The sequence below is a fragment of the Centruroides sculpturatus genome, unplaced genomic scaffold, assembly GCF_000671375.1.
Source record: "Centruroides sculpturatus isolate CEXI.00-Female unplaced genomic scaffold, Cexi_2.0 scaffold395, whole genome shotgun sequence".
Lineage (NCBI taxonomy): Eukaryota > Metazoa > Arthropoda > Arachnida > Scorpiones > Buthidae > Centruroides > Centruroides sculpturatus.
In genome coordinates, this window is record NW_019384792.1 from 474,443 (window position 1) to 486,130 (window position 11,688).

At 30.6% G+C, this 11,688-nt stretch overlaps 1 protein-coding gene across 1 annotated transcript in view; it reads right to left on the reverse strand.

The window, feature by feature from the left end:
• The window catches only part of LOC111629337 (ubiquitin carboxyl-terminal hydrolase 40-like), a 49,983-nt gene extending 38,856 nt beyond the window's left edge, over nucleotides 1-11,127 (reverse strand). Inside the window, exons 1-3 of the mRNA XM_023373227.1 lie at nucleotides 10,741-11,127; nucleotides 3,894-4,075; nucleotides 532-657 (exon numbers count right to left, since the gene is read on the reverse strand). Of these exons, the coding sequence (XP_023228995.1) occupies nucleotides 532-657; nucleotides 3,894-4,075; nucleotides 10,741-10,900 (468 nt within the window). The 5' untranslated portion in view covers nucleotides 10,901-11,127. The remainder of the gene's footprint in view (nucleotides 1-531; nucleotides 658-3,893; nucleotides 4,076-10,740) is intronic.
• Between the last annotated feature and the right edge of the window lie 561 nt (nucleotides 11,128-11,688).

Consider the following 11,688-nt stretch of genomic DNA (forward strand, 5'->3'; position numbering starts at 1 on the left):
TTCTCCAAAAATATAAACCTCAATAATAACATTAATATTAAAATTTGTATGTGATTTCTGACAGAATATGTTCTGTCAGAAATCACATACAAAAATTAACCAGAATCAACTAAATTTAGGTTATTTCAACTGATAATTTACAAAATTTGCAATTCTCATTGAAAATGAATACAAATGAAGCTCTTTTCTTTCAATTTTTAGTACATTTTTATATCAGATTAAATTGTAATGTGCAAAGATCTTGCAGCTGTTTATAACATGAGAAAAAGACTGAAATTTGAAAAATTGAAAATTATAAATCAAAAGTGACATTTAGAATCCAGTGTAATGCATTCAAAAGAAGTGCAATTCTTAATACCTTTCCTGGATCTTTAATTACTCATACTCATAACTTCGCACGCAAAAATTATATTGTTGAAATGTTCCAATTTTATTCATTTGAAATAAATAACATGCTGAAATATCAAAAAAATTAAAAATAATTTAATAAGACAAAGCTTATTTTACATCTGGGCCATTTGAACGAGTTACCTGACTGACTGTGGATCCATGATATAACTGAGAAATTAAATTCTTCCCCGAGGTACCTATTAGAGAAGTTTCTATGGCACTAAACAGTATGCGATTCAGTTCTTGTACGTCATGTTGCTGCATTTCCTGTAAGTGTTAAAATAATTATAAACTTCACTTACTTAGTTAATAGTGATATGATTAAAGCAGAACTCATAATCAGTAATTTCAAAAACATTAACTCTGAATTATGTTTCCCACTATCACTAGCAGACAACAGGAGTTTTGGATTGAGTTACACACCAGGCAAGTGTAGACTTGAGTTTCTTTTATGTATTATACCATTTTTTGAATGTGTACAAAGCTGCAGTCCATTTGCAATTGAATTCTGAATACTATACATCTATATATAGTATTATTTGTATGTTTCTGAGACTCTTAAAAGCAGAATACTATAAAGATACTTTCTATAATTAAAACTGTTATTGACAATAAAGCATACATGAACCCTAATCCTATCTAATTAACTTCAAATCAGATTAAGTCTCAAAATCACAAAATAATTAAATTTCTACTTTTGTAATACAAGACTCGGGCAATGTGCCAAGAGGAGAGTGCCTTCTGGAACGATTTTGTCCAGTAAACTAAACTCCATTTAGACATTACACATATAAAAACCCTCATAATACACACAGCAGCCCACTGGCAAGACACAAACCCACAATCAACTACCAGTATTCAATGATGTTATCCATTCGGCTACTATGGGCCAGAGTTCTTCAATAAGTAACATATTTATCCTAGAATTAGAAATGTCCTAAACAGTCAGTTTACTCTATAAAACTACCTTTGATGTAATGAAATGAGATTGACAAATGAAGTGTTCTTCAGTCCCCACAGCGTTTTAGGAGCAAAATTTGCTACAAGAGAGAATTGCTGTCACTCTTTCTTTCTACCACTATTTTTGCTAGTTCTGTTGTACACCTGCTATGTACAACTATTGTCATGATGCTCCACAAAACAGAGGTGGAGCATTCTGTCAGTGGCTCCTATATATAATAGTTTCAACCCAGTTAGTGGATTTTTAAGGGTATTAGCATAAACTCCAGATTTTTATACCCCTCCACCCAACTGCTTGTAGATGAGGAGCTTTTTCTTCTTAAATTAGCAGTTTGCAGTACTGGTTATTTTCTCAGTAAGTTTAACTATTTAAAACTATCTTTAAAAGAAAAACTCCAAATTTAGTCAAATGTTATATCGAAAAACTAAATTTCCTTAACTCAATGTTACAATTCAGGGGTTTGAATTTAACAAATACAACTACTTTGTTGACTGACAATTTCATGGACCCTGATATGACAGATTTTGAAAAGAGTTAAAATCTAATTAATCCATAGCATCTGCTTGATGGAAATTATAATGAGAATCAACCTGCTGCGACCATTAGTACAAGGAATGTTCACAAATGCATTAGCAATTACAGTTTACATTCTATCTTGGAAATGATATTTGTATTTACCACAGTAAAAGTTGTTTGTATCAAAAATAAAAGTTTGTTTTGTAGTTGGCCATGGCATCTACGGATACAATGAATGATAGGCATTATTGAATCTATGTATTAGTCATTATGCAAGAGTCAACAGTTTAAACCATGGCTCAGCATTCTTGTCAGATTATTTTAAAATTTATTTAAACTATCCTGACAAAAATGCTGAGCCACGAAATTCGCAACTAAATGTAATAAACACAAAACTGGGATTTCAGTACTACTACCACAAATCTTTAATTTATCAGCAACTTTTCTCTAATTAATTAATAATAAATATTTTTGGCTGTCTTCATCAGCCATCATCAGATTTAATGGACAACAATCGAACAGAACTCCTCCAAAAACATTGTCACTCATGAAGTACTTGAAGAAGTTGCATTCAGTTGATGTTTGTTAAACCTGAAAACAATTGACGAAGGCAGTTAAAGATGTTTGTTATAAATTAATTAGAAAAGTTGCTGGAGAAATTAAAAGCTTATAATAGTAGAAATTGTCAGTATTTCATCCACAAAAGACAGCATATATAAATACTACTACTTATAAATTGCTATAACGATTACAAAATAATGTTGGATTTTTCTATTGTACAAAACAAATAAGCAGTAAAAGATGATAAGGGATTCCTTATCATCTTTTACTGCTTATTTGTTAGCAAATTGAAATTTTATTACGTTACCCAAACAGACCTTCATTTGGGCTTCAAACCAGAGATGTACTTCAGTTTCTACAAGAGATGTTCACAAGCACAAATGTTTGTAGACAGATTGCATTTACAAGTTTCAAAAATCTAACAATACAACTGTTGTAATAAAATATTTGTGTTAACATGTCAGATATAATGCTGTTTTGAAATGAACAGTGCAAAGATGGTTTGAAAATTTTTGAGCAGATGAATGACTTCAACATAAAAGATGGAATCAGAAAGAAGAAAATCAACTATATGTATAACAATATTTTACATACAAAATTGAAATTCAATCCTTTTGCTAGGAAAGAACAGATTACAGAGTTTTACTTTATGACAGAATATTAACTAGCAATAGGAAATTGCATTGTTTCACAATTTGAAACTAAAATATTTAAATTGATGCAATGCAAACATGCATCAAATTTAAAGGTTATTATTGTACTACATATTTTGTAAGAGCAGAGTTTAAATAATATTTTTTATAATGATTTTAAACTTGATAACTGTCAGAATAATCATGTTTCAAATTTATTGATATATTATATGAAAGTTTCATGGTTTCAATAGTTAAAAAAACTAAAAAACAGCACACTTATAAACTGGAACTGTATGATTAAATAACCAAAAATTTAAAGGTGATTTCCAGTAAACAATAAACAACAAATTTACTGATGAGGGCCTCTAAATGATGTCTGAAAACATTTGAGCAGTAAATTGTTTTTATGTTGTTTGCTGGAAATTGCATTTAGGTGTTGGTTAACTAATTGTTTTAATAGTTAAGTGTGTGAAAGATCTTGATGTCAATACATCAAATTTTCTAATGTCACAAATTCAAAAATGAGACTCAAGTAACCTAAGATTAAACCAAAGAAAGATAAAACTCCAATCTAATCAAAAAACTCAATTTCTATAATGCTAATGCCAAATCTGTAATGTCAAATATATCATTTGATATCAGTTCTCAAGAGAATTCCAAAACAAAAAACCTATCCTAAATGATTGTATAACTTGAGATTCATATCAAATAACTTTATATTTAATTGCAACATTAAATAATATATTCCCTAAATGTGGAGACACAAAGGTATCAAGTTCTGCTTTAAGTGTCAAAATATAATAATTTAATTCAAATATAAAGTTTGTTACCTCGTTATGTTTCCATCCAAAGCTCTCCGTCAATTCCGAAGTGGAAGCCGCCTCTTGGTTACTCAACAAGAGTCTGGCAAACAGACGTTGGAGTTGAAGAGGAATAATGCGAATCTTAGAACCTTTCTTTTGCTTGTCGTTCAAAGAACCCAATTCGCTTTCTTCCAGTTCAAATATTCCATCTACAATAATAGTAGTTCTAATTTATTTCAGAAAACTGCTTACATGTTCTAGAAATATGCATAAAATTATACACAAAAATGTACTAACTAGAAAACATTTTTAAAATAGTTGATTTTTTTTAATACTTCATCCAAATCATGATGGAAATAATGCTTCTATATGAATTAAAACTATAGAGTGCCAAAAAGTAAAACTCATAAGTAGTGTGAGGAGCTGAACACCAGAATTTGATTCATAGATAACCAGAGTCATTGATGAGAGTGTGGTCAACTTGCGGCATCACTAAACTCCCCACTAGTTTTACTTTCCTTTACTTTTCTTAGGAAAAAGTCTAACCTTTAGACTTTGGACTGTCGTCAGAAATCAATACAAGAGATGAAGATCAAGTAATGATGTGCCCATGCTTTATTTGCATATTTTCATCTCAGAGCAGATGACTGTTAGTAATAATTCTACATTGTCTCAATATTTACTACTCAGGCATTTGTTCAATGATAAATGTATAGCCCAAAATGAGTTTACTATAATTTTACTTCGAGAAAAGCAATTAAATCAAATTTATAATGAGAAATTCTTTTGTGAATGTGCCAATTTTTAAAATCTGCTATAATTTGTTGGCCAGTATTTTAAAAATTCACACTCAAACAAACAACTTAAAAATCATTTTATGACTTGCAAATATTTGTTAGTCGTGTAGAAGATAAGCTAAATTGATATATGGAAATCTTCTAATGATAAATAATAAATCTTTTAAGGCAACTTATCTTTAAGACTTATAAACTCCATTAAATTAATTAATGAAGTTCTCTCTTTTAATAGATTAATGGAGCATTTTCATCCCTTAAGACCTTAATGCTCAAACTTTTATTTACGTTTATTTTTGAAGACGCTGCTAATGTCACCATCATTCCTTGCACAGTGCAATGCCAGATTACTAAGAGTGTATAGTTCTAAAGTCTGCTAAAAGGCAAGAAATGACATGGCATGTTGTCCTTTGATAGTAATTACTTTTGAAAGTAGGAGAGCAAATAATATGGTGCACCAACAAATAATACTGTACTGAGAATTGAAACCCAAGTAAACAAAAAACTGGAGGTGTGTTGTAACTAATATTTTCACATAAATAAAAATGCATAGACACTCACACTGGGGTATGCCTGATAATTGAGAGGCTGAATTATAAAAGACTGAATTAGCAAGTGTCTACTGTATACATAAAACACAATGCATCAATAATGACAAACAGTTCAAAAACTGTTGATCTACTAACAAAGTGCACCATTTGGAGATGCAAAATGAATATTTGGTTCATTTTGCAACAAATTTTACTCAAAAATTTAGACCAAAAATTCAAACTTCCTTCTCTGTTCAATAATTTATATAGAAATTCAATTATGTTCCATTTAGAATATAACTACAAGTTTATTTTTATCATCATTATACATATATAATCATTGAATTCTGATTGGAGTGTTTTAAAATATACTTAACATTTAGAAAAAGGACAGAGAAAATTTGGCAACTAATATAAAATTCTGGAAAAACAGATATGAATTTTTATATTTTTAAATAATTGCTGGATATTTATTAATAAATTCTTGTGCAAAACAATCTAAACCAAATGATACAATAAAACATCATGCAGACAAACGATCAATTGATGTTAATGGACACTTTTGGAAAGATGCCAGGATTACTTAAGATGTTCCATTCAATAACAATGACATTTTTTTTAATAATTTTGCTTTACTTCATACAGTTAAACATCAATTCTGACAATTTATAAACAGGAAAGCAAGTTTCATCATCACTTCTTGTACTTTTTCTTTTTTTAAGATTAGCAGACAAAAATGTGTTGACAGTTAACAAGAACAGTCTGAAATTGGCAATGAAAACATAGATGATGAGTATATTTAGTAGTACGAACCACCTGATTTCTGTCTGGAACTGACAGGTCTGCTATTTTTAGTGAGTAACTCTAATGTCAAACATTTACTGTGTCTTACTTTTGACTCCTTAACTACGTAATAACATAAAGAATTTTTAAATATAACTTTTAATAATCCTCATACATTCAAGCACTTTAAACAGATATACATTCATCCTCAGGGCATACACACAAATATAAACAGTTTTCAAAGTAAAAATATGTGCATACACCTCCAAAGACATACGTTTTCAGTTCAAAAATGCTTGGAAATCTAAGGTTTATTAATAGTTACACCAATAAAGTAGTTATTTTTTCACAAATCTAAATCTCTCCTAAATTATTATTATTATAAATTAAGCAGGCCTATAATCCAAGAAAAAATTACCCAAAGGCAATACATAAACATGTGAATGATACAAAAGGACAATTCAACAAATTCTATTGTTAGACTGGCTTCTAAACAAACAGAATAGGAAAGTATCACTTCATAAGAAGAAAAGTTGTTATAAATAATGTTTAACCACTCTCATGACACATGACTCAGTTCAATTCATCTCATTATAAATGAATTAAAATTAATTAAAGAGATGGGCATCTCTAGTAATGAACAATTGTTTTGTTATATTTAATTGTTAAATCACTTCCTTCACCCCACCACATCTTCCTATGATTTCAAAACAAGAGTGCAAGATCAAGGTTTCACAGAACATTTATACACACTTCTCAGAGTTCAAGGTCAATTGAAAGAGGTATAAAACATTCGTTAATACTTCTATATTGTTCATTTATATAACAAATTCCAAATCAATTTTCTTATGACCTTCCCAATATGATTAATTCAATTGTTGTTATTATTATTATTATTATTATTATTATTAAATTGATAAATATTTCTTATATAATTTGAACATTTCTAAGCTAATATTAACATTCAATGTTTAATTTTAGGTCAATGTTATTTAAAGAAAGGAGTTTGGAGTTATTTTGTATACCCCTAATTTAAATTGGAAGTTCCTGATGTTTATAATTATGAATCATTTTCCAAAATTGAATTTAATCAGCATATCCCCTATAGAAAATCCCAATATAAATTACTAACAGGGTAAAATAAATTATCAAATAAGAATTAATAATAATTTTTTTTATTAAACATATATCAAAATTCAAAATTATGTGTTTTACTTTACTAAAACTTAGAGACAATATCAATTATTATTACACAATAGACTGTTGATAAGTCAAACTTTCTTAAATTCCATTTATTTCTGTCCCGACTTCCATAGACTCATACAATCTGTGTTTGAACGAAAGTAGCTTTCGGACTGCATTTCCCTAACTTAAAATTTAAGATCTGGAAACTATTCTATGTCTTATTTTGTGTGCTTTCATTTGCATTTTCAAGAGATAGATGATATTATCACAGAGCTGAAGAGTGGAATTAACCTCTGACTGCACAACGTGAACTTCAAAATGTTCACATTTTGTATCTAAAGTATCGATGATACTCCTATTTAGAGTAGTAATAATGATACTCTTTAAAATCAGATTTATGCGTTCATCTATATGTGCATATCTCCTTATTTGGAACTAAAGTTTCCTACTGTATAAATTTCAGTGTAAAGTTCCAATTGCATGTTGACATTTTCATCACCAATAGCAGTTGGTTAATTGGTGTAGTGACCATTTTCATTCTGAATTAGATAGAAATGGCAAACTAATTAGTACTGATATCACCAAGCTGACAAGATATGATTATTTACAACAAAGGATTCATCTAAGCACTATTACAAAACATCTAAACCCATATACAAAGCTTTGAAAACAACCAAACTGGAAACGAGATCTCCGATAACTCAAAGAATGCACGGCTGCACACCATTTTAGACCGACGGCAACGTCTAATATCGGCGGTAAAGACAAATGCCAAAAACTCTGTAATAAATGGAAAACATAAAGTGTAACTTTAGTACCCAGTCAGCTAAAGCAGTACATGGTGCTGATCAGCAGCAAGTGAGATCTTGACATCATTAAATTATTAATTAATTAACATGTTCATTGAAAGTTTTCTTTTGTTAAGTTCCTTCACTTCCCTAGTCAACTTATAATATTTGTTGAGCTTCCATTACTTTATAATTACTAGTAACAAGTAAGATCTACTAGAAATTTTCTTTTATCTTTAATGCAAGATTCTTTGCTTTTTCATATTCAAATGATATTTTGATTAGTACATGCATATTTTTTACATTAAAAAAAACAAATTATTATTATTGACATATGAAATGACAGCAAAATTAATTAAATTGGGCTACTTAACTGCTATTATGCTTAATTAATTTCTAAATAACTTGTTGTAAAGTAGCCCGATTTAATCCGGCAGTAGTTTGGCATATTAATAATACATCAGGTTTCATAATGTTTGCACGTGAACAAAATATCATGTTCAAACACATTCGAATTCTATACTCAAAAATTATGTATTAAACTTCAAACAAGGTTTGTTTTATGTATTTTGGAAGAGTTTCCATCAATCTAGATTAAAGGATCTAACTCCAATTCTCTCAAAAATATTTCAGTCTTTAAAAATTAACAAACATAATTAAATAAAGTTAAGTAAACTCTGAAATATATAAACATTAACATTATTAAGTTTGATAAAAGATTATCTTATCTTAATTTTTTTGTGACAAAAATATATTTCTGTTGAACTAAGTCTAAAATTCAACATTATCTTTATAACACAATACTCATTCAAGATGACAAACAAATATATAAAAATACAGCTCAAATTAAATTCAAAGTCAAAAAATTCTGGCTCACTATTCTCAATTTTTAAAAATAAATTGCTTTTTCTGACATTCAGAAAATTATTATTATTATAATTTTTATAAACTTCTTTTTTATAATCAATAGTTTCTCAAATTATATTTTAATTTAATTTTTGCAAAAATTTATAAAACAAATTCTTGGAGAATTATCTAACGCAATCGTGTCCTAATTAAGAGAAATGACATAGCAGTTACACAAAAAAAGTCAAACTAGTCACCGCAATTACTCGACCATATTGATACACCTTTAATGGTGGGTAAAGTCTAAAGAATGCTAATGTCGTCGACCCAGTTAACGGCCCTTCTTAGGCAAGGACAGTGAGAAAGTAGACCGGTAAAAGCCTAAAACAGAATTCGGCTTCCAACCGTCCACACCCAAAGACGGTCTGTTAACCGGGCCGAAAATGTTAGCAATCTTTAAGGTTCGTCTACTATTAGTTTCGACGGTTATACAAGTTACTACACTAACAAGTTGTTATATTCATGAGAAAACCAGTTTTCAGATTTGTTTCACACTTAGTCAGAATAAAAAATGCAAAGTAACAAATTGCTAAGAAAATGCTGTTCTTTAAAAATATTCAAAATGTTGATCATGAATACTGTACTGTTTATAATAAATGTATACTGTTTATTATTTCACACTATTTTATAAAGTGTAACATTAATGAATTATCATTTTTTCTATTTTCTTGTATATTATACTGAAAATCAAACATCAGTTTAAATGATATAAAACCATAAGATTATTAATAATAATTAAATTATTTATAATATAATAATGCATTAAACAAAGAAACAATTTAAAAGAAATATTTTTTGCATTACAGTATGACTGAAATGCATTATAATATTTTGATATCATCCAAAATAATCACATGCCAAATTAAATGCAAATATTCTTTTACAATACAGACAGAATAAATAAAACACAGCAGCAAATTTCATCATAGTCTAGCCATCGACATGCCTTACATAAACAATTTATCCTTTCTCTACAATAACTAATGGCCAATAATTATCTTTAAAATATTATTTATAAGCAACCATTGAGCAAAATGCTTTTTGGAAAATTTATACTTTTTTCTCTTTATTTGGAATGTGTCAGGGTCCCTTAACTCCATTTTCGGTGCACCACCGCTTCTCCATCACAACCACTTTCTATCGGACATCATTTTCATAACATTTACTTTACTTCTTAAAAGACCGAAGGCGACCGAAACCGGGCAAAACAATATCGGCCACAGGAATCAAGAGAATAATAACCGGCAAGCTTGCAAACAAACGACCGGGGTTTATCTACACACTATATACCACACCACTATACGTGGCAAAGGTTCCCTTCGAATCCTTTTGCTCGTTTTACTCCTACGAGAACCGTCCACAGCTCCGACAAAGTCTAACCACCTCATCCAAAGCCGCATTTGTGTTCCGGGGGATAATCTTTTGTAATTTTGACCGATCCGGAAAACCATCCAAACAAAACCGGCAAAAATTCGGTAGGGAGCTCGTACATAAAAATGCCACCACCAACAAACCAACGTATCTGATCCGCGTTTTCGCCTACCAGAAACGTCTCGGACATTATCGAGGATTCTAAACGTCGACGACCCGCAGCACGGACAAAACTTTACCTCTACGTTTCGTCACCCACGAGATCAATACGGTAAGAGGCAAACTCAAAATGAGAGGTTTTCCACCCAACCCAGAATTGGAGAACCACCTGCGGGAGCAAAAAAGTCAAAGGAACCACAACCGGCCACGGCGCACGACTCGACACTAGGGGTGGCCATATCTGGCAAAGGGTGACGCGTAAACGCGTGGTTCCTTTGACCTTTTAGCACCTACGAGTGTGATAATTTGCCGACCGTCTGATTCGGAGGTGTACTGTAATTATACTTATGAGACTTACCCCTGAATTCCGGAGTTAATAAAAGAGTCTGTAACAAGGTATTCAAATAACAAGTTGCACCCTGATTTTCGATTCCACTTAATCCGTAAACAGATCTGGGTGGAGGCACTCTTTTGGCACTCTTCATTCTGTTATTTTCTTGAAAGAGATTGCCGAACATCACCTTGGCGGCCCGATTTCCCACCAATTTATGCTAAGATGTCACGTCTCTTATAAAATGTTGCATTATTATTATTCTGAATAAACGGACGATCGAATAAATTACTGATTGCATCGAATTATATTCGATTTATTCTTTAAAACGAACGATAACCTATGTTGGCATTCCGCTTGTTTGTTTACGTCGGCATGGTGGCCGCCATTAACTCTATGGCAACCGCTGGCCGGTAGACGTCGCTCTCCTTTTCCCACGTTTAACCTTGTGCAAGGTTATTCTAGTGTCGAGTGTAGGTGTTTTGCTTACGTAACTTTAACTGTTGTTGAGTAAGAAGCCTTTCTAAATTTTGAGTAAAGTTCTTTCGTTATTAATTTTACAATTCTCTTTCGTTGTTTTATATTTTACAGCGCGTTGCAAATATCCACGTACTAAAAAAGTAAAAAAACAAAAAAAAAAACAGCAAAAACTTCCGTGGATATTTGTGTGTTTATTGGAGTCTATTTAGCTTTAATATCGCAGCATGGGGTAAAGATTAAGTAACGAAATTTGGCGTGGTAACTTGTACACGATGGGCATTGATGGTATTAAATTTTGGTGGTTACGGGTCGAGGAAGTGGGGAGATAAAGAGGATCGTGTGTATCTCCAATATGGTCAGACTTAATGAAGATTTTACTTGTTAATAATTAACGTCTACACTTCTTTTTATATAAAATTTACCTCTACTTTCGAAATTAAGCTTTTTGCCATTTTATAGTAATTGAAAATATAAAAAGTTTTTATTACAAAATTT